The sequence below is a fragment of the Prionailurus bengalensis genome, chromosome X (assembly GCF_016509475.1).
Source record: "Prionailurus bengalensis isolate Pbe53 chromosome X, Fcat_Pben_1.1_paternal_pri, whole genome shotgun sequence".
In the NCBI taxonomy this organism is placed as follows: domain Eukaryota; kingdom Metazoa; phylum Chordata; class Mammalia; order Carnivora; family Felidae; genus Prionailurus; species Prionailurus bengalensis.
In genome coordinates, this window is record NC_057361.1 from 35,892,769 (window position 1) to 35,918,406 (window position 25,638).

The 25,638-nt window shown below is 43.8% G+C and overlaps 1 protein-coding gene across 3 annotated transcripts; it reads left to right on the forward strand.

Moving 5' to 3' along the window:
* Positions 1–1,722: 1,722 nt before the first annotated feature.
* On the forward strand, positions 1,723–25,329 carry ATP6AP2 (ATPase H+ transporting accessory protein 2). Of its 3 annotated transcripts, none has more exons than XM_043571409.1 (9): positions 1,723–1,961; positions 9,187–9,317; positions 10,978–11,109; positions 16,606–16,701; positions 17,322–17,459; positions 18,318–18,371; positions 19,841–19,990; positions 20,782–20,901; positions 24,273–25,329. In XM_043571409.1, exons 1-9 carry the CDS (start codon positions 1,922–1,924, stop codon positions 24,465–24,467), a joined length of 1,056 nt encoding a protein of 351 aa, XP_043427344.1. In that variant the 5' UTR covers positions 1,723–1,921; the 3' UTR covers positions 24,468–25,329. The 3 variants fall into 3 exon arrangements, with proteins under 3 accessions (XP_043427344.1, XP_043427346.1, XP_043427345.1); XM_043571411.1 differs by lacking the exon at positions 24,273–25,329 and adding an exon at positions 22,887–22,916 and having other exon boundaries at positions 1,802–1,961; XM_043571410.1 differs by lacking the exon at positions 1,723–1,961 and having other exon boundaries at positions 9,135–9,317.
* Positions 25,330–25,638: the final 309 nt, after the last annotated feature.

Consider the following 25,638-nt stretch of genomic DNA (forward strand, 5'->3'; position numbering starts at 1 on the left):
TTCAGATTTCTTTAAAGTCACTTTTGTGTAAATTCTCCTCTGAAAGAATACAAATTTGAGAGTCAAAAGTTTCCTGAAGTTGAACAAGGAGATTCAGATTCCATTCTATAAATTGAGAGTGGCTTTGGTGAGTATAGTGGGTTCCATAAATTGAAAACCGAGTATTTGGGGAGTGTTCTGATTCCAGTTTTGAGTAGGGCAAGTTTTTCCTGGGGTAGGTCTGCTACCTGAACAACTCCTGGGATCACTGCTTCCAACTCGCCTCTTTTTTTTTCCCCCCTTCAATTAATCCCAAGAAGAAAATGGAAACGGGAAACTGTAAACAGGGGGGTATTTTACCCCCAACAAGTCTGTCTTGCTTTTGTGCACTTTACAAAGCTCAAACACCTTCGATGGCTCCCCATTTCCTGCAGGTTGATGTTCTTTTATTTAGTTCTTTTATTTAGCATTTAATATTCTCAAAAAACATGTGCGTAATTGAACATTTTAGCTCCATGTTCTCCCGGTTTTTGCTACCTGCCAGAACCTCTTCTTCTCCTGTACTTGCATATTGAAACCACAAACATCTTTCAAGGTCTTGGGCTGGGGCATCCTTTTCTGACCTTAGGTGTTAAACTGTGTCTCTTCCTGCAAAAAAAAAAAAAAAAACTAGGCAAAAAAAAAAAAAAACCCTGAAAAGGGGGAAGAATGGATGCAGGCATGATTAGTAGGTCTAGCCCTCACCTAACACTAAGCAAATGGATGAAGGAAATAATTAATATTCTTGTCCCATCACTCCTGGTGACAGGAGGGTCTTAGGAGATAGGGTTGCCAGAATTAGCAAATCAAGATACAGGATGCCCACTCATCTGTGAATTTCAGATAAACAACAACAACAACAAATTTTTTTAAGTAGGCTTCACGCCCCATTGCAGAATCCTAAGTGGGACTTAAACTCACCATCTGAGATCAAGACATGAGCTGATACCAAGAGTCAGAGGCTTAACCACTGAGCCACCCAGGGTCCCCTATGAATACTTAATTTTTTTTAAGTTTATTTATTTTGAGAGAGAGCAAATGGGGGAGAGGCAGAGAGAGAATTTCAAGCAGGCTCCGCACGAGCCCAATGCCAGGCTCAAGCTCACAAAATCATGACTTCAGGACCTGAGCTGAAAGCAAGAGTCGGCACTTAACTGACTGAGCCACCCAAGCGCCCCCCAATACATATATTTTTTTAAGTATAAGCATGTTCCATGAAATATTTATGACATTTATAATAAAAAGTATTCGTTGTTCATCTGAAATTCAAATTTAACTAGGCGTCTTGTATTTTATCCGGTACTCCTACTTGGAGGGCCGGGGTTCCAAGGCGCCTGGCTTCCTCCCAGCAGGTGCTCAGCATCTGTGCAATTGTTAGAAGGAAATCCAAATCAGCCCGTAGCTTCCACAGCTGCACTCGTAGCGGGGCGGAGCCATGCGACCAGGAAAGACCGGTTGGAGACCGTCACCAGAGATCTGCCAAGGGGTCCGCACCTGGGAGCCAGTCCCACCCCGTGGGCACTCAGGATCCCTCGACTGGCTCCGTCATCCCCCACATCCCCGACCCCCTGCCCTACCCTCAATCTCGTGACTGGTGGTCACGGGCCGGGGGGCGGAGCTGCTCGACTCTTCAATCGCTGCCTACCATTGGCAGGTCTTCCCATCCATCACGTTAGGCCCCGCCCAAGAGCCTGACGTTCCCCAGCCTACGTCTCTCCCGCAAGCCGCGACGTAGCTGGCGATTGGTGGAGAAAGCGCCAGCCGTCCCAGCGGAGGCGACGACGGGGCGGTCTCAGGCAGTCGGGACGAGCCAGAGAGCGTCACCCCCTCCCGCTGCGGTGGTCGCTCGCGTTCAGCCGGCCGGGTCCGTGCCGCCCTGCACTGCTGCGGCCGCCGCAGAACCATGGCTGTGCTCGTGGTGCTCCTGTCCTTGTTGGCGGCGGGTGAGGACCGGGGCGCGCTCGGGGTGTCCGTGAGCCTCGGGGGTCGGGGGCGGCCTCAGGTGGGCGGCAGCGGGGTGGGTGCCGCAGTGCGGGCAACCGGAGGCGGCCTCGCCCCAGCCGCCTCCCCCTCGACCTTCTCTTCGGACCGACCTGTGGCGGCGCAGTCTGGAGGGCCGCCGGGGCGGAGCCGGGCCGGGCCGGGCCGTGTTGGGGGCACCTGAGCCGGCCTCCGCCCGCCGCCTCTTCCAGGAAGGCGCGTCCGCTGGTCCTGCCGCGGGTCTTTTCCGGCTCCGGAAGCACGGGGATGCATTTCCCAATTAACTGTGGAACTGCAGCCCTCTGCGAGAAAGGGAAGGCAGACTTCTTAGCTGCCATCAGATGCTGCGTTTCTTGGCATTTTTCTGCCGTCTTCCTTTCTAGCGGTTGTCATCAGTAATTGATGAAATCCCCTCTCTTCCCTTAACGTGTTTCAGGATACAAAAGTTGGAGGCGGAGTAATTGTTTCTATAGGATTCTTTCTAAAGGCAAATTCAGAGTACCTCTCAATAGTTTGTCAGGGTTCTCCATTTTAAGGATTTGGAAACTAAGATGTGAGTCACGTTCTTAGGGTCACATGTCAGGTAAATGGTAGCTTTCAGGGTAGAACCTAGGTTCTCTTGTATTCAGCAAGTCAGCTAATGTTTGGCGTCTTTCTGTGTATCATGGAATTCATTTAATTTTATAGCAGTTCTTAAAGAGGACATCGTCCTCGCTTTACAGGGTGGTCAAGCCTAAATAAATAACCCAACACCATGCAAGTAGTAGGCAGCAAAGCTGGAACTGAACCCACGACAGCTGGCTTCAAAGTGTGGGTCTTTTCCATTATGTGTGTTGTGGTGCAGGTAATGGAAATGCTGCTACTGCGTGGGAATGATGGGGCCTGGGGGCTCAGACAGTGGCAAACAAGAGGCCAAGTTGAGAACAACTTAGAGAAATGGGGCTCTGTTCCCCAGTGTGCCTAAAACCTGTAGAGGGGCGCCTGGGTGGCGCAGTCGGTTAAGCGTCCGACTTCAGCCAGGTCACGATCTCGCGGTCCGTGAGTTCGAGCCCCGCGTCAGGCTCTGGGCTGATGGCTCAGAGCCTGGAGCCTGTTTCTGATTCTGTGTCTCCCTCTCTCTCTGCCCCTCCCCCGTTCATGCTCTGTCTCTCTCTGTCCCAAAAATAAATAAACGTTGAAAAAAAAAATTTTTTTTAAACCTGTAGGTTAAAAATCTTTGTGAGGTGCTGGGTTGACCCGACCCACTTTTGGAATGGTGGTTTAATTCTGCATGAGGGTATAGACCACTGATGTTCTTGAAATCTGTAGGTCTTGGCCATCCCTGGAGGTGTGCTCAGGGTGGTGTGTTGATGATAGCTATACTTATTTTCATACCCCCAAGTTTTAGGGTTGTCTTGTTCCTTTCGTTTCTGCTCCTGGCCCTGGAAAATTCATCCTGATCTATCTGTTACTTTTTTCTTAAGGGTTGTTTATTTCTTTTGAGAGAGAAAGAGTGCGCGTGTGTGCATGAGCGGGAGAGAGGCAGAGAGAGGGAGAGAGCCCAAGCAAGCTCTGTGCTGAGCCCAACACAGGGCTCAGTCTCACGAACCATGAGATCATGACCTGAACTGAAATCGAGTCAGACACTTAATTGACTGAGCCAGCCAGGCACTCCTAGTAAAGTTACTTTGAGGGATGTTTTTAATTCAGTTTTTGAAATTAATTCTTTAAAAAAATTTTTTTAATGTTTTAATTTACTTTTGAGAGAGGGCAAGCACGGGAGGGACAGACAGAGGGTGAGACACAGAAACCGAAGCAGGCTCCAGGCTCTGATCAGTCAGCACAGAGCCGGACGTGGGGCTCGAACTCGGGAAGTGCGAGATCATGACCTGAGCTGAAGTCGGCTGCCTAACCGACTGAGCCACCCAGGCACCCACAGTTTTTGAAATTTCAGAATCTTCCCTTTGATACTGGGATTTAACTGAGTGTCTGTTGAAATTCCGTCTTTTTTTTTTTTAACGTTTATTTTTGAGAGAAGAAGAGCATGAGTTGGAGAGGGGCAGAGAGAGAGGGAGACACAGAATCCAAAGCAGGCTCTAGTCTCCGAGCTGTCAGCACAGAGCCTGACGCGGGGCTCAGACTCACCAGCGGTGAGATCATGACCTGAGCCAAAGTCGGCGCTCAACTGTCTGAGCCATCCAGGCACCCCGAAATTCCATCTTTTAATGTTGTGACTGATACTATTTTGATTCAGTGAAGTTCAGGTGTTTTTTGTTTGTTTTTGGTCTGAGGCAAAGTAATTGCTTCTGTACATGGTTTGAACATGCTTTCCTAACTAGAATAGTCTAGTTCATACAGACTAAGAATCAGATCTTGTCAGCTCTGCATTGCTTGGTCTTGTCATGTGAAGTTAAATTACTATTTTCCACAATGACTAAATGTGATTTAGTGGAAAACATCTTTAAGAGATTGGGCTTCTCTATTTGAGAAAAAATAGAAGTCCTTTAAAATGGTGTTAACTAAACTGGAGAGAGACTAGAGGAAGGGAACTAGGGTTATCAATACCATGTCATGAGGGGTGTTTGAAAAAATTCAGGTGTTTAGCCTGGAGAGGAAAGGCCAAGGGCAAACACGTGGAATTTGAAGGAGTGTCCTGTAGAAGAGGGGTGTGATGTGGTCAGTGATGCCCCAGAGGTCAAAAGTAGGACCTATGTATTATTTTTTTCTGAAAGCTTATTTACTTATTTTGAGGAGGGGAGAGAGCTCAGTTGGGAGAGCGGCAAAGAGAGGGGGAGAGCGAGAATACCAAGCAGGCTCTGCACTTTGAGAGTGGAGCCCGGTGTGGGGCTTGAACTCATGAACTGAGCCGAAACCAAGAGTCAGATGCTTAACTGAGCCACTCAGGGGCCCCTATTTATTTTTTCTCTTACTGATTCCATCCACCGTTCATTGATCACAGCATAGTATGGTGGGAGTTCTAGAGGGAAGGATACTTACCCTCTCTCCCAGAATGGGGAAGCTGAGGGAAATTTCCCTGGGGGGAGAGGGGGGCAAATATGTGAAAGGTTGGGGTGGGGGCAAAAGGCAGTTTAGACAGAAAGGCATGTGTAAGCACAGAGATGTGAGTGCAAAAGAACCAGTAGTTTGGTGGGGCTTGAATGTATAAGAGTTAAGTTGGGGACATCCCAGAAGAAGTAAGTTTGGTGAAGTTCCTTGGGTGTTATGTTTTGGGTTGTCTCCAAAGCTCTGGGCAGCAAGTGAAGGTGATTAAACTGGTGGGTGAATGAGCACACCCTTATTTTGAAAAGGTTCTAGAAAGGCTGGCTCAGAGAATGGTGTGACAGGTCATAAGGCGGCCAGTTCTAGCAAACCCGGTAAGGACCTGGAGTGTGCAAATGGACCTGGAGGGGAAGGGATATATGAGATAAGAAGAAAAAAATCCACAGAATTTGGCAGTTGATTGGCTGTGGTGCTGAGGAAGGATTTAAAGACCTGTTTGAGCAGCTGCATGAAAGGCGGTGTCATCCTTTGAGATAGAGAATACTGAAGGAGCCTGTGAAAAGACGGTCAGTTCAGTTTGGAACCTATTGAGTTTGAAGGGCCCGTGGGACTTAGAAGGAACTGCTCAGCTGACTGTTGGGTCTGTGGGTCTCGGGCTCAAGGGAAGAATCTGGGAGCCATCGGTGTTGTAGTGTTTGCAGCCTGAGGAGTAGCTGGGCTCAGCCAGGGACAGGGATATAGAATAGGAAAGCGGGGAGGGTCAAGAATGGAGCCCTCAGATCTCAAATGAGGGGTCTCTTGGGATGCCAGAAGAGGGTACTAGAACGTCCATTTTAATCTCCTGTGTTGTTGGTTTTTTTTTTTTAAGTATATCTATTTATTTTGAGAGAGACCGAAACAGCGTGAGCTGGGGAGGGGGAAGAGAAAGAATCCCAAGCAGACGCTCTACTGTCAGAGTTCAGTGCGGGGCTTGAACTCAGGATACCCGGAAATCATGAGGTGAGCTGAAATGGAGAGTTGGACACTTAACCAACTGAGCCACCTAGACTCCCCGTTGTTGTTTTTTTTTTAATACTAATGGTCCAATATTTCATAGAATGTCCCTCCATTTGAGTTTGATGTTTTCTCATGGTTGAATTGGGAAGAATATTACACAGTTACCTCATCCTCTTAAAAAAATTTCTGTTTTGGGGGTTCCTGGATGGCTCAGTCGACGAAGTGTCCAACTCTTGATTTCGGCTCAGGACATGATCTCACAGTTTGTGAGATTGAGATTTGTGTCAGGCTGTGACCTGACAGTGTGGAGCCTGCTTGGGATTCTCTCTTTCTCCCTCTCTGTCCCTCCCCTGCTCCTGCTCTTTCTCTCTCTCAAATAAACATTTTAAAACATTTCTATTTTTGTGTGTTTTGTAATGTATTATCAATGTATAGTCTGTCCTCACGTGTGTACTTTATGTGTATATTGGGGCTACTTTCAGATTTTGTACTGAAACAGTTGAAATCTAAAAAGTTAGGACATCACTGTTTTAAAGGATGGAAGAGAAAGAGACCAAGTCCCAGAAGGACTGGGGAAAAAAACAGTAGCCCGGACTTCATGAGGGTCAAGGCAGGAAGATTTTTAAGGAGGGAGTTGCTCAGTATCAGGTGCTTTGAGAAGTTAAATGAATTAAGGGCTGAGAATTGTCTTTTGGGTTTGGTGAGTGGTTTCAGTGGCATGGGGGAGTTTAGGTAGTAATGTGAGATGAAGTAGAGAAGCAAATGGTGGTTAATTACTCTTCTAGGATTCTTCCTCTGAAGGGAAGCAGAGGCTGGTAGGCCCAAAGGAGGGTTTTTTGTGGTTGTAATTTTAGAATGGGAGCACTCTAAGTGCATTTTTATGCTGAAATGAAAGAGCCAGTTGAAAAGGGGAAGTTGGTAGTGCAAGGTGTGGCTTTTATTAACTCGGCAACTATTTCTTGAGCACCAATGTGTCCAGCACTGTTCTCCCACTCTTGGGGATATTGTGTGAACAAGACAAACTGAAATCCCTGCCCTCGTGGAGCTTATATTCAGCAGGGCCAGCTTTTTATGCTTACAACCACATAGCCGCCTGACTCCTGATCGGTTGTCTTCCCAGAATAGTGGCGTAATAAACATTGAATGACTAATAAGTGAGCAGATGAAGGTCCCTAAGAAGGCTGAATGCCAGGATAATGTCAGACTCTTGGAGGGACGTCCCTGCCAACATCTGGAGGGAGAGGAGAGAAGGCTAGGAGCTGGTGCAGATAAATTTGTGGTAGGGAGAGGAAGCAGGCAGTGGGAGGGATTCCTCGGTTTTCTCTTGAAACTGGAGGTGAGGTTATCTGTTAAGACTGAGTCGGGGTGATAAAGTAAGTTGCAAGAAGCTGGGAAGCTCATTTCAGTTCAGTACAAGGAAGGACTTTTCAGGGGACTGGAATGTTGGCACAGTGGAGATGACTGCTGGCAAATGTAGGGTTTGTAAGTTGAGGTGGTGTCCTCCCTCCCTGGTTATATTCTGGTAGAGTTTCTCAGTCTGGGAGCCACAGCATAAGGTTTTCTAAAGCTCAAGACTTCTGAAGGACTGTTGTACAGGCACAGAAGTGGGGGATCTGTCTACAGTGTTGGGGGCAGGGGCGCCTGGGTGGCTCAGTCGGTTAAGCGTCTGTCCGACTGCAGGTTGTGATCTCATGGTTCGTGAGTTCGAGCCCTGCATCGGGCTCCCTGCTGTCAGTACAGAGCCTGCTTCGGATCCTCTGTCTCCCTCTCTCTCTGCCCCCACCTCCCCCCTACCCTGGTTCTCGCTCTCTCTCAAAAATAAGTAAACATTAACAAAAAACAACAACAACAACGTTGAGGGGCAAAGTCATTCCATATAGCTTTCTTTGCCAGGGTTGAGTGATTAGGGTCATATTGTAGAACAGGACTGTCTCCAGACCCAAATATGTGTATGGTACTTGGAAAGTATAGGTCTCTTGCTGCCCCATTTTCCTTAGTGTTTGGAGTAACCACTACTTGAGTGAACCAAGGTGTCCATCAGTTACAGACAGCCATCCCATTCTGCTAATTTTTTTTGCCTGCCTTCGGCTAGAACATTTTGGAAATTCCTGCTCTGGCGGCTGCGCTGAATTGAAACTCATAACTCTTCATGTTGTATCAGCACCATCCTGAGGCCTTTTATTTACTGTCAGTACTGCAACACCAAAACATTTATTGTTGCTTCCAACTTTATTCCCATACCCCATAAGTGATACTTTCCTGAGGTCAAGAGAATAACAGTGATGCTTTATTAAAGTCTAATTTTCTCATACGAGGTAAGCATGGCTAAGATTTGTTTTGGACTTGGAGCTAATCTTTTCATAGGAATCTGAAAGTTTCCATTAGTTACATGTTCTTGTGTAAGCTAGACATCATGGGTTAACACAAAATGGCTGAAGAGGCCAAAGACCTCATCCTTAGCCCCCGGAGGGCTTATCAAATAGTCCCTTTATTCTCATCCTTCGCCTGTTAATCCCAGGCTCCCTAGCTAGACTAGTGGGCTTTATTATTACAGAATACCTTTCCTCAGCCTCTTGATACACCCATCGGAAATACTCTTTCTTAGACTACTTTGCTTCTGAAGTCTGATGTGTTCATATTCTGTCTGGTTCATATGACGTGTTCATATTCTGACTGCCTCTGCCCAGTGTCTGACAGTCCTTATTTGCTTATGGGATGTAAAGAAAGATCTCCATCCTAAGATAGGCGAACTTGCTAAAGTTTCAGAGTGAAAGACTAGGAATTTTATGAGTTTGCGTTTTGAAGACAGGGTTGAGGGCAGACATAATAATAGGGATTTCAAGTTTCTTCCTTTTTAGTCTGTGCCAGGGTTTTGTTTGCATTTTTAAATGCTGGAGAAATGCCATTGATTTCTAATTCTTGCCGAAGTACCACATGCCCCCCTGTTTAAGGGCTACCTGTAGGAAGGCAGGTAGATCATTAGGAGAATCCTGTTTCATAACTGTGCCTCTGTTAGAGCAGAATGTATCGACTTAGGTTCTGAGAGCAGTACTTTGAAAAATAATTTGATGTTTTTGATTCAGTATTTTGTCTAATAATATATAGTATGCTAAGTCAAGAATGGGGAAACATGTTCTATATTTAATAATTTTCAACGTGGGTGCAAAAGATTTATGATGTTGATCATTCATTTATTAATCTGTTTTCTTCCAGGTGTTTTGGGGAACGAGTTTAGTATATTAAGATCACCAGGGTCTGTTGTTTTCCGAGATGGAAATTGGCCTATACCAGGAGAGCGAATCCCAGACGTGGCTGCATTGTCCATGGGCTTCTCTGTTAAAGAAGTATGTGTATTTAAAAAAAAGATATTGGGAGCTAATTCTGAAAGTATTTTTGCTGATTTCTGCTAATAGCCCAAGAAAGCAACAAGCAAACATAGGTATATCGGGTACAGATTAGAGAAGTAAAAAAGCTCATTTGTAGTTGGGGAGATTTAGAGATGTGCTATAAGCTTGCTTATGAAACCCAATCATCATAAGTCATTAACCATGTAATTCTTCAGAGTAGTGGTGTTCTTTGTATATGAGAGAATGCCTCTGTCCAATTCATAGGATGTATAGTTGTACCTATTTTTCAGTACACGATATATTTTTTTATCTTAGTTCGGGCTATTACAAAATGCCATAGACTGGGTGGCGTATAGAAACAACAAACATTTATTTCTCACAGTTCTGAGGGCTAGAAGTCCAAGATCAGGGTGCCAGCCCGGTGGGATTCTTTGTGAGGGCCCTCTTCGAGTTTGCAGACCCCTGGCTTCTTTTCATGTCCTCAGATTGGCGGGGGGAAGCCTATAAGGCACTAACCCCACCATGAGGGCTGCGTCCTCATGACCTAATCAGGTCCCTGAGGTCTGTCCCTAATACTACCACATTGGGGAATAGCTTTCAACCTGAATTTGTGTGTGTGTGTCGGGCGGTGGGGGGGGGGGGAGGGGGGGGCACAAACGTTCAGCCTACCGCAGTTTATTATGAATGATAAAATGCATGTGCATCTTGCCTGAGTTTAAGAAGATAGTGTGGTCAGTAGCTGTGGGATAGCCTAGGACCTTGGTTTCCCACAATGAAGCCATAACCTGTTGAGTAACTGGCTGCTTACATGATGTAGTGGAGGGGGCCTAGATCCTGTCAGTGTGAGAGATCTAAAGTTAAGGGCTAGAAGATAGGAGATGCAGTTTGCTCTGTCTTGCTGTCATTATCTCTTCCCACTTCATAAATCTGGTGCTTTTGATGTGGCCTCTAGATATCATCAGTTACTCAAAGGAACTTTCCTCCTAGGTGCTGAGTGCCCTTGAAACCAGAAGCCACGCTTGGGAGCTACTCTCTACTGGGCCTGTGGGTGGAGCCCCTGAGCTCCCTGTGTGGCCGGGACTGGTTGTTTACGTTTAAGGATGAACTTTGTACCTAATTCTTTACAAACTTAAAATCGACTAAAATGGCTGTCAAAATAACCCTTAGAAATAATTATTAGTAAATTAATATGGGTTACTTCCAGCAGGAATTTTTTTTATGAAGAGCTTAGTCTATAGAGAAGACTTTTGGTGATAGTTTTGCTGCGTCCCTGTGAAAGAGAAGCCATGCTGTAGATAAGGGCAAGTGATGATGTGGGGGAAGAAAACGTCCGTGTTTATATGAAGAGAATAGTTTGTAATCTGGAATTTGAAAAGTACCTGCATTTTGTTTACTTGTCTGTTTTCTTCCACAAAAAGGTGTGAGATGACTGACTTTGTCATCTCAGATCCATAGAAGTGCACGAGCACGAAGGAGCTTGAAATCTGTATCCTCCATTAGATTACAGCTGCTGCCTTAAACGAAACCTTGGCTCTCCCTGTGAATTTTCATTGCCAGTGTCATCCCAGAACCCCTTGGCTCTGCTCAGTAGATGTTACTGAGGAAATGGTTTCTGGACTTAATAATTAAGCACCGTTTCATGCTTTCCAATGTTTAGGACCTTTCTTGGCCAGGACTTGCGGTGGGTAACCTGTTCCATCGTCCTCGGGCTACTGTTCTGGTGTTGGTGAAGGGAGTAGACAAACTCGCTCTACCCCCAGGCAGTGTCATTTCATACCCTCTGGAGAATGTGAGTATTTATTATAAAAAATTAAAGGCATGCATTTTTAATCTTGTCAGCCGTCGTTATGAATTGTGTTCTAAGCACACTTCTCTTGTCTACATTTTCTCGAGCATTGTCTTGTCACTTTCCCTTCCGAATTTTACCTGATTTTTGTGTAAGAAGGAGACTGGAGGCTATTTTGCTGCTTCACTCTTTCCTCCACTGGCTCTTCAGGCAGTATGGCTGGCTGAGCTGTCGTGAGAGACCCTCCTTCCACTGCTGGCACGTAGAAGTCACCAAAATGCTTTTATGTGCGTAACTGAACTTTCAGACAAGGAAGAAATACACCTAGCTGCCAGATAGGAATGGGAAACTCAAACGCCACAGCGGTGAGCAAGAGCTGAAGCTGGAGTTATGTTCCTTGCAGAAAGCCAGGGGCTGTAGAGTGCTGTCTCGTCCTCAGAAGGAGGACTGCTAAAGCCCCAACTGCCCCAGGGCTGCCATAGAGGGGCTGGCTTACCGCTCTCGGTGGTGGGACCCAAAGAGTCTCCCAAGAGAAATCAGAACTACAGGCTTGTGCTGTGCAGAGTGCTGTGCTCCAAATTCCCATGACCCACCGCATATGGAACTTCCACAGCCCGGGGCTGGTTTGGTTAAAAAAAAAAAAATTGAAAATGAGTTGAATTTACAAAGCCCTTGCAAGAAAAAAAAATGTCATGAGAGAGTCAGCACGTGCCACAAACCAAATTAATCCCTAGAGCTACAGATAATTGACCAATCTCAAAGACATTTGAAAATACATACGTTAACATTGTGAAGGAGTTAAAGGAAGGGATACAAACTATGACACAGTTAGATGATGCTTTTGATAGGTGATGCATTCATTGATATTCACTTCTAAATATTTCATAATTTATATTGTGATTTCTTTAACCCATGAGTTATTTAGAAGTGTTTAACGTGTGGGTTCTTTTCAAGTAATTTTTGATTTTTCAGTTTCTAATTTCATGGCATTGTAAGACTGATCTATATGATGGTTTGGGAGGAATTTTGCAGACTTTCTGTGGTCTAGTATTTCCAAAGCACACGTGACGTGATTACAAAGGGCTATGTACTAGACCGTGAGGCAAATCTCAACAAGTAATAATTAGTATCAAACCACTCTCTCTGACCACAGTGCACTTAAATCTGAAAACCACAAAACGATACCTTAAAAATGTATTTGGAGGGCATCTGGGTGGCTCAGTCAGTTAAGCGTCCAGCTCTTGGTTTTGGCTCAGGTCATGATCTCATGGTTCGTGAGTTTAAGCCCCGCATCAGGCTCCACGCTGGCACTGTAGAGCCTGCTTGGGATTCTCTCTCTCGCCCTCTCTACCCCTCCCCCACTCATGCGCTCACTCGCTCTCTCTCAAAATACTTAAAAAAATGTATTTGGAAGGGTAGGGGGGATGAAGGAAATAGGTAAAGGGGATGAAGAGGTACAAACTTACAGTTATGAAACACGTCATAAGGATGTGAGGTAAAGCAGAGGGAATACAGTCAATAATATTGTAATAACTTTGGTGACAGATGGTAACTAGACTTACCATAGTGATCGTTTCCTAATGCATATAAATGTCAAATCACTGTACACCTGCAAACGAGTATGGCGTGTCGACTACGGTTCAGTAAGAAATAATAAATAAATGAAAATGTATTTGGAAGTGATAAAAAACAAAATAGATGACTCCTCAGGTTTAAAGCACACTGAAAATCATATAAGCTGTCACAGAAAAGACATTGTCATTACAAAGGAATGAGAGTAGAAAGATAGCAGATTTCCTATTGCCATTAGGGACTAGAAGAGCAAAACCGAAAAGCAGTAATTGTCTAGTATAAGGCTAGGCTGAGAATATTGTGTAATCATCATAATAATGAAATGATATGGATCCATTGAAAGTTATGACTGTTGGGAGGGTGAAGATAGAGAAATGGAGTGCATGTATGGGGCTGTGTGGTTGGAGACGTGGGAGAGGTAAATCCTCATTTTCTTTCTTTCTTTTTTTTATTTTATTTTATTTTACTTTATTTTATTTTATGTTTGAGAGAGAGAGAGAGAGAGAGAGAGAGAGAGAGAGAGACAGAGCATGAGTGGAGGAGGGGCTGAGAGAGGGAGACACAGAATCTGAAGCAGGCCACAGGCCCCAGGCTCCCAGCTGTCAGCACAGAGCCCGACGCGGGGCTCAAACTCACGAACGATGAGATCATGACCTGAGCTGAAGTCGGACACTTAACAGACTGAGCCACCCTGGCACCCCTAAACTTTGTATATGGTTTTCTATATATCTCTTGAAAAAAAATTTCTTAAGTCGACAGGAAAAGTTAGTTGGAATAGATGTGCTCCCAAATAATTCATGAGTTGAAGAGAGAATCACAGTGGGAGTTTTGAAATTATTTGGAACTAAATACCAGTGAATGTACCGTATATTAAAAAATAGTGGGGTGCATGGGGCGCCTGGGTGACGCAGTCGGTTAAGCGTCCGACTTCAGCCAGGTCACGATCTCGCGGTCCATGAGTTCGAGCCCCGCGTCGGGCTCTGGGCTGATGGCTCAGAGCCTGGAGCCTGTTTCTGATTCTGTGTCTCCCTCTCTCTCTGCCCCTCCCCCGTTCATGCTCTGTCTCTCTCTGTCCCAAAATAAATAAACGTTGAAAAAAAAAAAAATAGTGGGGTGCAGCTAAAGTGATAAGGAAAATTTATAGCCGTAAATGCTACATGTTAGTTTAAACGATTGGAAATCAATGAGCTAAAAAACCAGAAGAATCTCAGCACAAATGGAAGAAAGGGAACAATAAAAATCAAAAGGCAGATTTAGGGGCACGTGGGTGGCTCAGTCGGTTAAGCATCCAACTCTTGATCTCCACTCAGATCTTGATCTCAGGGCTGTGAGTTTGAGCCTCGCATTGGGCTCCACACTAGGCATGGAGCCTATTAAAAAAAGGCAGGGGTGCCTGGGTGGCTCAGTCAGTTAAGAGTCCAACTTCAGTTCAGGTCATCATCTTGTGGTTTGTGAGTTCAAGCCTGATTCGGGCTCTGTGCTAAAAGCTCAGAGCCTGGATCCTGCTTCAGATTCTGTCTCTCTCTCTCTCTCTCTCTCTCTGTCCCCTCCCCATTCATGCCCTGTCTCTGTCTCTCTCTCTCAAAAATAAACATTAAAAAAGAGGCAGATTTTAAAAAGGTTTTAATCATAGTAAGATTATTAAGTATGCAATTTCTGTGAAAATCATTGTGGAAGATCCTTTTAAAATAAATATATAGGGGTGCCTGGGTGGCTCAGTTGGTTGAGCATCCAACTTTTGATTTCAGCTCAGGTCATGATCTTGTTGTGGGAATCAAGCCAGCATTGGGCTCTGTGCTGACAGCATGGAGCCTGCTTGGGATTCTTACTTGCCCTCTTCCTCTCCCCCATCCCCCCATTCATCTCTCTCTCTCTCTCTCTCTCTCTCTCTCTCTCTCTCTCTCTCTGTCTATCTCATAGTAAGTAAATGGTAAAACATTTTTTTTTAATGTTTATTTATTTTTGAGAGAAAGAGCGTGAGGGAGGGAGGGAGACACAGAATCCAAATCAGGCTCCAGGCTCCGAGCTGTCAGCACAGAGTCCAACACGGGCTCGAACTCACAAGTAGTGAGATCATGACCTGAGCTGAAGTCGAACACTTAACCAAGTGAGCCACCCAGGTGCCCCTAAATAAGTAAACTTAAAAAAAATTATTAAATATCCAAAATGCTACTAAGAATTTAAATCACATACAATCTGAAACTCAACATTTTTAACAGACCAGCCTCATTTTACATGAGTAGAAGCTGTAAAAAGAGCTCATGTTATTGCCTGACCCTGACTGACTGCTCCTAATACTTTTCCTGGCAGTAGGTGGTGAATGAAATCCAAGGCTCAGAGGACAAAACCTGCAAAAGCAGAATGTCTTAGAATTCCCCTTAATGAAGCTTCTACTTGATTAGCCAGCTGTTCTCATTAGAATGTCAAGTCTAAAGATACAGGAATTTCATTTTCTCCGGGACAAACACACACATCCTTCTAATACAGTGGAAGAAAACGAGCCAGATTTTAAGCAGCTGAGCCTTTTCCTTTCTGAGCTTAGTGGTCTGTGTGATTTTCCCTTTACAGTTTGGCTCTTATCTGACTCTAGCTTCTCCAATTTGATTGCTAAGGATATGTTACCTTTAATCTGGCACTTTCCTGACACAAGTGCCATTTGACAAGGTGGAATGAGGCTGGAGAGTGTGTCACGTCTCCTGTGTTCCCTCCAGAGCCTGAGGTGAACTGTGTGACTGCAAGAGGAGAGCACTCGGGGCCGCCTCGGGCACCATGACAGTGTGCATTTGCAAGTGTGACTTGCTCCTTCTTCAGTGTCTCCAGAACTTATTTTAAGAGAATTTTGCGAAGAATTAGTACACAGCTTGAGTGAGGAAAAGTTGGTTTTATTTTACAGTATCATGAAATTGATCAATTTCATTTTGATGCTGGGATTTCATCTAAGATTTATTAATCATATTTCTTTCTGCCTGTATACCATGTTAGCAAAGGGAATTACCGGAAAACAATCACTGTAAGAAATCTCCATTAAAAACAAAAATGCTATTATAGTGCTGTTTGACTATAGTAATATTGAGGATAGCATAATTTTTTGAGGGGAAATGTTACTGTAACTTATTTTTAAAAATAACGTGGGGTTAAAAAATTTATGCGGATGGAAGTCAATTTTGGTTACCCTTGGGCGTGGAGAGAGTGGATGGGGAGGCTTCTAGGGCTCTGATAGCGTTCTGTCTTGATCTGCCTGGGCTTTATGAGCATATCCATTTGTAAATATTCCTCGAGCTGTTACCCCAAGATTTGTGCACTATTACATGTATGTTATACTTTTAGTAAAAACAATTTCAAGAAAAAAGTAGATTTTGCTACAATTGGTTCTTTTAATTTGATGTGGTCCCAAGATAGAGGCTTCAAAATTCTTATGACATACTTTATGCCTTGTCTGAGTCTTCATTCTATCTGGAGATGAACCCTAAATTCAGCATTTTAAAAATTTTGAAATGGAAAATGAAGTCTAGTTCTCTTTCAATTAAATTCTTCTGACCTCCTCTTACATACAAGTTAATACCTTTTAGTAGAATATACATTCATTGTGACACACTTAATCCATATTGAAGCCAAATTACTTCCTGCTTAAAATACATGACCTATGACCAGAAAATGATAGTTTGTGCAAGAGTGTTGTGTCCTTCATGTTGGCAAGTTATTTCCCATTAAGGCTTATTGGGAGATACATACTCCTGGCCCACTAAGGGCTGTTTTGTCTGCACCCTCAAAAGGCTGTTTATGTTTCGAAATGATGGGGGTCTTTTGAATTTACATAGGAAATGATGGGGTTTTTGTTTGTTTTCTTTTAAGGCTCCTTTGTTGCTGAATGATTTTTCTTACCCCTTGGGTTCCAATGATAATTGAGGTCTTACTCTTAAATTTCAGGCAGTTCCTTTTAGCCTTGACAGTGTTGCAAATTCCATTCACTCCTTATTTTCTGAAGAAACTCCGGTAGTTTTGCAGTTGGCTCCCAGTGAGGAGGTAAGTGATACAGTTTTTACTGAAGATGCTTTAAAAACTAAGCTTCCTTGGGGCGTCCGGATAGCTCAGCCGGTTAAGCCTCCAACTTTGGCTCAGATCGTGATCTCACAGTCCCGTGAGTTCAGGCCCTGCATCGGGCTCTGTGCTGACAGCTTAGAGCCTGGAGCCTTACTTCAGATTCTGTGTCTCCCTCTCTCTGCCCCTCCCCTGCTCGTACCTTGTCTCTCTCTCTCTCTCTCTCAAAAATAAATAAATGTTTAAAAAAATTATTTTAATAAGTTTCCTTATGTAATGAAAATTTAAAACTACTTTTATGGAGGTGCCTGGGTGGCCCAGTCGGTTTAGTGTCCATTTTGGTTCAAGTCACGTTCTCACGATTCATGGGATCGAGCCCCGTGTTGGGTTCCATGCTGACAGTATAGAGCCTGCTTGAGATTCTCCCTCTCTCTGCCCCTCCCATACACACGCTTTCTAAATAAATTTTTAAAAACCTACTTTTATGAAAGATTGTATATACTCTGTATATATATAGTATATATAACCTATATTCTATTTTGTATTTACTTTGTATATTAGAATTAATCTGCCGACTGTAACAAAAGTTTGGATTCTTCTTGCAGAGAGTGTATATGGTGGGGAAGGCGAACTCGGTTTTTGAAGACCTCTCAGTAACATTACGACAGCTCCGCAATCGCCTGTTTCAAGAAAACTCTGTTCTCAATTCACTTCCCCTCAATTCTCTGAGTAGGAACAATGAAGTAAGTGGTGCTGTCACTGAATGAATAAATATCATTACTAATTTCCCATTCCTTATGCTCTCTGACATGAGAGCAAACTTGCAATTTTAGGAAATGACAAGTTTTACAAATTGACTGCTGGAGTAGATTCTTTTTTTCCTTTAGTGTAATTTTTAAACGAATCTCCTGACTAGACAGACTCTTTTTTGTGAGTTGAGCAAATGAGTATTGCGTTCTCGTGCGAGGGCTGCCACCAGTGAATGCAGACGGCCAGAAGTCACACAAACCACCCGATGGGTGGAGCTGTGTTGATCTGGTTACGTAGAGGCCGATACTCGTTACTGCCATTTCTGACGCGTTGCCTCCTCTTCCTGATTCTCAGCAATATAGTGGAGGGAGGCACTCACTCTTCACTCCCATCAGCCTCAGCATGCGGCATGCCACCTCTGTGGCAGCCTCCCCTCTTCACCTCCCGTGGCTGAGCAGGGCCACCATCTTTTCTGCTCTGCTGCGGAACATGTTCAAGGAAGGGGAGCAGGCGGGGCCGCTGGCGGGATCTCACTGCAGCGTGTCAGAGTATTGTGATGCCCTGAGGGAAGGCCCCTTGAGACTTTGGATGCTTTATCGTGCCTTTATCAGAAACACAGCTGTTGAGTGGTAGTCCCTGCGCTGGGAATGACCATCACCTTTTTGTTAGGAAATAATGTTTTTATGTGCATTTTCAATTGAAGTGAACCTGCCAAATGGAGGGCATTTGTTGCATGAAGTCACTTACTGTGCTTAACATTTGTAGTATCTTGTTCCTTATGTGATGAATGGCAAAACGCAGATCTCTGGTGCAGATTTAAAATAATGCTTATTTCCTTTGGTTCTCTGCAGGTTGATCTGCTCTTTCTTTCTGAATTGCAAGTGCTACACGATATTTCAAGTTTGGTAAGTAGGTTACTCTCGTATTTCAGTTTCATTTATTTTGGTTCCAAAAGACATTTCCTGAGAATCCTTGAATGATAGTGAAACCAACTGAAGTTTGATTAAGTATGCCCTAGAGTTATGATAGCACGAAAATTGAGAAATCAGTGGTGTTGGGAATTTTGAACTCCTCTCTTGTTACAGTGAAATTATTTTGCATTTTTGCTTTTGGGAGAGACAGGGAGTGTATCTTCTAAGGACACAGGCCTGGGAGTAAGGCCACCCTCACTGTAGTCCTGACGGGGCTGTTGATTTCTTGAGAGACATTAAGACCCGATTCCTCTATCTTTATCTTTGGGTCCAAAATAGAAATAACAGGGGTGCCTGGATGACTCCGTTGTTGAGCATCTGACTCTTGATTTTGGCTCGGGTCATGATCTCACCATCATGGGGTTGGGCTCTGCACTGAGCGTGGAGCTTGCTTAGGAATCTCTCCCCGCTCTCTTGCTCGTGCATGCACGTGCTTTATCTAAAATAAAATTTAAAAAACAAATAGAAATAACAGTTTGGACTAATAACGCTGTCACAAGGAAGGAAATAAATATCCCTGCAGTATATTGTGTGTGTGTGTGTGTGTGTGTGTGTGTGTGTGTGTGTGTGATTTTTTTTTAAATACTTTTGAAATTTATTTATTTTGAGAGAGAGTGAGCGAGCAGGGGAGGGGCAAAGAGAGAGAATCCCAAGCAGGCTCTGCACTGCTAGCGCAGAGCCCGATGAGGGGCTCAGACTCAACGAATTGTAAAATCACGACCTGAACCAAAATCAAGAGCTGGACGCTTAACTGACTGAGCCACCCAGGCTCCCCTGTGTGAATAATTTCGAAAAGATCCTCCTGTTACTGAAATAAGAAAACTTACCTGTATACTGTCTTCTGAATTTATTGCCCAAAGTTTTCAGCAGGTTGGTTTGGGGAGTCTAGAGGTGTATTGCTAGGGGTCAGCCCAGGTGGTCTAGGAGGGCATCTGGGAGGTATCTGCCCTCTGAGCACTGATGGCTCATGCTCTCTTGGGATCGAACTGGTCCAACTATCTGTTCTTTCATACACCGGCTCATATCTAAGGTTTTTTTTATTTCAAGTTAGCTCTGCGTAGGCCCGATGTGGAGCTCCAACTCCCAACCCTGCGATCAAGCACTGCATGCTTTACTGACTGAGCTAGCCAGAACATTCCCTCCTATCTGAGGTTTTTTAACTAAGGAGTTTTTTTAAAGAGCTTTTATTAAATGTTCAAGGAGTCTTAAAACTGCTCTTAAAAATGAGATTTGTGTTGGGTTTCTCGGAAACTCCCATTTCAACTGATTCTGTCTGCCACCGTTTTAGTAGACTGTGTGTTGTGGCACACTGGTATGGTTCTGTTCAGCCTAGTCAGGTATAAAACTTCAAGTGGCTGTGTCTGACATTACTTTATCCACTTCCTTTTGTTTGTTCTCCTAAGTTGTCTCGACATAAGCATCTAGCCAAGGATCATTCTCCTGATTTATATTCGCTGGAGCTGGCAGGTCTGGATGAAATTGGGAAACATTATGGGGAAGACTCTGAACAATTCAGAGATGCTTCGAAGATTCTTGTCGATGCTCTGCAAAAGGTAAATTACTGAGCAGTTAGAGTGTGACCATTTCACTTTTAGCCTCTCAGTGGAAAAATCCATTTAGTGAAGTACCATTAATTGAAGTTTCCCCTTCTTGGAGGACCCCTCATTTTCATGTCCCAGGGTAGAGTGGGTCAGAGGTGTGCGCCAGGAGGTCTCTCTATAATGTTGGCAGATCACTAACTCCAGCACAGTACTGTTTTCTTTTTTTATTGTGGTGAAATACGCACAAGATCTGCCATTTGGACCATTTTTAAGTGTCCGTTTCTGTAGCATTAAATACGTTTACATTGTTGTGCAACTGTTACCACTGTCCACTGCCAGAACTTTCTTCTTCCCTAACTGAAACTCTGTCCCCATTAGCCCTATGGAAATCATCGAAGGAGAGCACTTAGCACAATCCCAGACACTGAGTAGATGTGTGGTACATGTGTAATAAATGCTAGTTTTTCTCTGCCCTTGGAGTTGCTCCCCTGCAAGTCTTCGGTGAGTTAAACTTTCTAGGTGTTTGTGATGAACCAGAGACCACTTAGGAAGATTTTCATTTCCCTTTCCCACTTCCCTTCCCCCAATTTACATGCCAACAACTTGTCTCTTCTTAATTTCATTTTGAACATTTGAATATATGTTGAAGGTGAACTTTTCTGAATATTTTAACATAATCAAACCTTTAAGACCTAGTGTATTTCATTAGCCAATAGGCAGATGTTCTTGTAGGTGCACAGGGCTTTAAAATTATTTTAATAAATACATGTTTGTGATTCATAGTGATGTCAGTACCTCTTCAGTTTGCAGATGACATGTATAACCTTTACGGTGGGAATGCTGTGGTAGAGTTAGTGACCGTCAGATCATTTGACACATCTCTTGTGAGGAAGACAAGGACTATTCTTGAGGCAAAACAAGAGGTGAGTACATTTTTAGCTCCTGTTTTAAAACTATAAAGTTAAAACCCACAAAGTCCTAGATCACCTGTGGGAGACATGGAAGAACAGTCAGGAAATCTGAAAAACGATTTAAATGAAAACACAGGTTGCTTATTCACATAGACATACGTGTTTTGCCAGGATTTGGGGGTTGTAATCAGATAAAGCAAGAATTTGAGTTCGGGATAAATGTGTCAAAGCCGGTAAGAGAATTCAAATATTGCTGTCGCAAGGAGTGGCAGGATTCAGCACGTGGAGTCTGCTTTTCCAGGAGGTATGCCATCTGTGTGGCATAGTCCCTCATTTGCTACGATCTGCTCTGTATACTCCTGGTAATGTACCACAAGTTTTTGGCCTGGATCTTGCTTTAAGCATTTAGAGGGTCCTGGGCAAGAGTGCCAGCCATAGCAAAACACGTGCTTTACATGTTATACATGCACCTATACGAGAGTAGCATCGCGGATACTCCTGAATGTCGTGTGGCCGTTATTAACGGTTGGCTTCATAGCGTGGAGCAATTAGCTACCCCGTCATTTGTAGACACTCCCTTTTGGACCCATTTGCAGCCGCCACCGTGCTCAGTTTTACTGAGTGCGGTGTGGCACTTAAAGATGGTCAGAGGTAATGCCTGTTCAAGGTAAGCTAGAGGTGCCTGGTTTGAGGTGGTTTCATTCTGTAATTGGAGTTGGAGGACCTGATTTAAGACAGCATGGCAAGCTAGACAATCCAATTTTTCCACTGCAGAGCACTTAGAAATACTCATAAAACATAAACAGCTTTTTGAGTGCACAGCTTAGCTCTCAAGACAGGGAAATTGTTAAGGAGCAAATAAAGAAGAGGTACTTGGAAACTAGTAAGCAGGCTACCCTAGGCACATTTCCAGTTGGGCTACCAGGAGACCGGAAACAAGGCCCTTGGCTCCCTGAAAGGGTGGGGTTTGAAACTGACCCCTCCATATAAAACTGTGAGACTCTATCAGGGCTCTGCTCTTAGGGAGAGGGTAGACCAGAAAACCGTCATCTGCCCACCAGCAGGAGACAGAAGGGCAGCTTGGGCCCTATGTAGTCGGGGTATATTTGGGGATGGAAATGTCTCTTAGGGAATTCTTAACCACAGGACCACCTTCCTGTTGGTGTGCGGCTCAAATTTCTATTACCTGCAAGTTCCAGAAAGCCCCAGGCCAAGAAATTAATACAAACCCTGGTCCCAGGCTGGTAAAGACCCGCGGTGCCCAGCAGGAGTCTGTGTAAAACCTCCAGTAGGACATTCCCTCCCCACGAGCCACAGTGGAGGGGGCGTCCCCAGATGTGAACTCAGAACACCATAAAGCAGGTGGAGCCAGTCCACCGTGAGTGCAAGGCAGCTACCAAAGCGTCCGTTAGACCACCAAAAACCTCAGAAGAATATGGGTGTAGGCTACAGAACAATTTAAAGAAATAAAGGAGTCAAGAAAAAAGAACTTTAAGTTTGTTTATTTTTAGAGAGAGAGGGAGAGAGAATCCCAAGCAGGCTCCACACTGCAGAGCCCGATGTGGGGCTCAAACTCACAAACTGTGAGATCATGACCCGAGCCACCCAGGCACCCCACAGGACACTGTTTTTAAAGGAAGATTTGAATGTAACCAGAGACTTTAAATACTAGATTCTTTCAACATTGTCCACGTCAGGCCCGCTAGTTTTATGTGAAGCAGTTCCAAAGAGAAGTGTGCCAGTTTGAAGAAGGTACCCTTGTTTAGGGAGTTTGACAAACCAGTTTTGTAGAGGTGAATTGGCTCTGAGGTGTTAGGCTGAATTTATAATGGATAAAGTGGGTTTATTAGGAAGTAGTTTCTGAAATTATTATGCACGTGGTGAGGAGCAAGAACCAGGTGGTGGTTGTTGGATTTTCTTTACCTACAAGGTTGTGAATTAACATTCTACATATGTAACCTGAATTTTTAAAGTTTCCTATCTGTTAATACTAATAGACGAAACCACTTTGAGATGGGAGACTGGTACCAAACATTCCTGGGAATAAACACCATTCTGCCCAGACCCGTGGTCTGTGTCCAGCGTCTGCCCCTCAACTCTGTGCTGACAGTCTTGCCAACCTCACTGGAAATGAGGCCTTGAGCTTGAGGCTCTTTTTACGGTCACGGGAACGTTCTACAATTCGATTGTGGTGATGACTGTGCGTGATGATCTCTGTGAATATATGAAGATGCAGGGAGATGTACACAGGGATAGGGAACCCATTTACCCCGAAAAAAGAAAGGTCTTCGAGGGTGAAATCCCTTAACGTTTGCCTCCTCTCTAGGCTCCCCCCATGTGTGTGTACCCACCCTCTCTCCCCCGACGGAAATCACTAGCTTGCTTTCTTAGTTTGAAGTGTTTAAGGAAACGTTTGCGTGCTTACAGCACACCAGGTGCTGGGTCTGTGGGGCTACAATCTCTTCTCTCTCGAGACAAACCTGGTCCTGTCACTCACTTCCTGCTTGAAACGGGTCAGTGCCTCTTCCTTGCCCATAGGCTCCAGGCCAGATTCTCCATACTTTCCCTCGAGCCACATCTGCGGTTTCCCTCCTTTTGTTCTCTAGTCAGAATGAACCGTTTCCCAAACGGTGCCTTTGCACAGGCCTGGAATAGAGTCCACCTCCACCAAGCCCCAGCTGGATGAACATGCGCACAAACATGTAATGTGTGTGGTGCTAGTTAAGGAAAAACATTTTAATACTGTATAAAGCGGAAGGGAATATTTGTTCCTAGGAACCTCGTCTTCTCTCTCTACCCTCCCCATCTACAGGTAATTGCTGCCCTGATACGTTAATCATGCCCTTGTTTCTTTACGGTTTGACCACTTAATGGATTTATCCTTAAGCAGTGTTGTTTGGTTTTGCCTGTATTTGAATTTTACATAAATGGAATCACACTATCTGTATTTTGCTGTATCGTTTGCTGCTCATTCTTGTTTCCAAGGGTCACACAGGCTGTAGTTCAGTCTTCCCTGCTGTGGGTTCCGTCGTGTGGATGTGCCGCATTTTCCGTGCTGTTAATGGATGTCCTTGTGCGTGTCTCTTGGTACATACAGCAGTGGTTCTTAGGGTGTGGACTTGCCAGATCATGGGATATTCACACTTTCAAGGTTACTGGTGTTGCCCCATTTTCTCAAGCAGTTGGACTGGTTTATACTTCCACTGACCATGTGCTTACCTTTTCTGAGAAAGCTCCCCTTCTTGGTTCCTCCTAGTATAAGCATGTCTTGATTCCACCTAGAAATAAGTGATCATCAGATAAATGAATCATAGCTACCAAACTGGGATAATTTCCTATCTTAAAATTCTTCCCTTTTGATATCTTTCTTTTCTTCATTGTAGAGGAACCCACCAAGCCCCTATAATCTTGCATATAAGTATAACCTTGAGTATTCAGTGGTTTTCAACATGGTACTTTGGATAATGATCGCCTTGGCCTTGGCTGTGATTGTCACCTCTTACAATATCTGGAACATGGATCCTGGATATGACAGCATTATTTATAGGATGACAAACCAGAAGATTCGAATGGATTGAACTTTCCTTATGCCAGACTTAGAAAAGGGGTTTGGAAATTGGCTGTTTTGTTAAATCTTTTAGTGTAGTTGAAAGTAGATGGTATACTTTAAATTTATAAAAAAGAAAAAATTTTTTTGTTCTGTGTGCCTGTGATGTTCTTTTAAAGTGAATTATAATATTGATGTGAACTGATTTGTGTGATTAGATTCCATAATATGCTCAAATATGATATAACCATTTAATATAATTTCATTCCATTTAACATTTGGAAATGTGCACTGAAATAAATGTAAAACATTTAGAATAGCTTGTGTTATTTATGTTGGGAAAATGCACTGAATTAGAGAAACTTATGAGTGTTTAATAACTTCCTTACACAGGATAGGTGAAAATATTTCAGTTGTTACATCCTATGAACTATGTGTAAATGTCTTAATTTGATGTAAATATCTCTGCAACAAGATAGAAACTTTTTAACTTCAAGTAGCCCTAAACTATAAGAGTGCTTCTTACACAGTTACTTAGATTGGGCACTGTATCTGATTGACAGAGGATAGCTGTTTTTTAACCTCTCCTGAAAGTTGGGTGATGCAGGTCATGGTGTGGGTGTTAAAAAATACTACACTGATCTAAAAAGAAACTAGCTTTGTGGAGTTATAGCTACCTATAATTATACCCACAAAAACCAATATTTGGGGGATATCTTGGGGCTTGAATACAAAATCTTTTAGTAACTTTTCCCCCTGTGTAAGTTACTGTTAATGGTTTGTGGTACGACGTCATTCTCTGGAATATTAAGTGGAAGGAGATGCTCCCTACTTTTCATGCAGAAGTGGACCAATGTCTATAAAGAGTGACAAATAAAGTTAATGATTCCAAATTTGTGTCATTTCAATACTAAATCTATTTTGTATTGTAAAAGCCGAACTAAACAGGGTTTTAATCAGAACTGGCAGTTTTGTTATACAAACGGTTTCGTTTTTTGTTTTTTTGTTTTTTTGTTTTTTTTTTTTACATTTGTTTATTCTCGCTGTCTCAGATTCGGTATCAAGACAAGGAAGACATCTGAATTACCATTCTTGTTACTGAATTTATACAGAATATGTGGTGAATTCATACTAGAGGTAGGAAAAGCTTAAATTTCCCTGTGGTATTCAAAAGACGAATAAGTAAGCAGTCAAAATAGGAA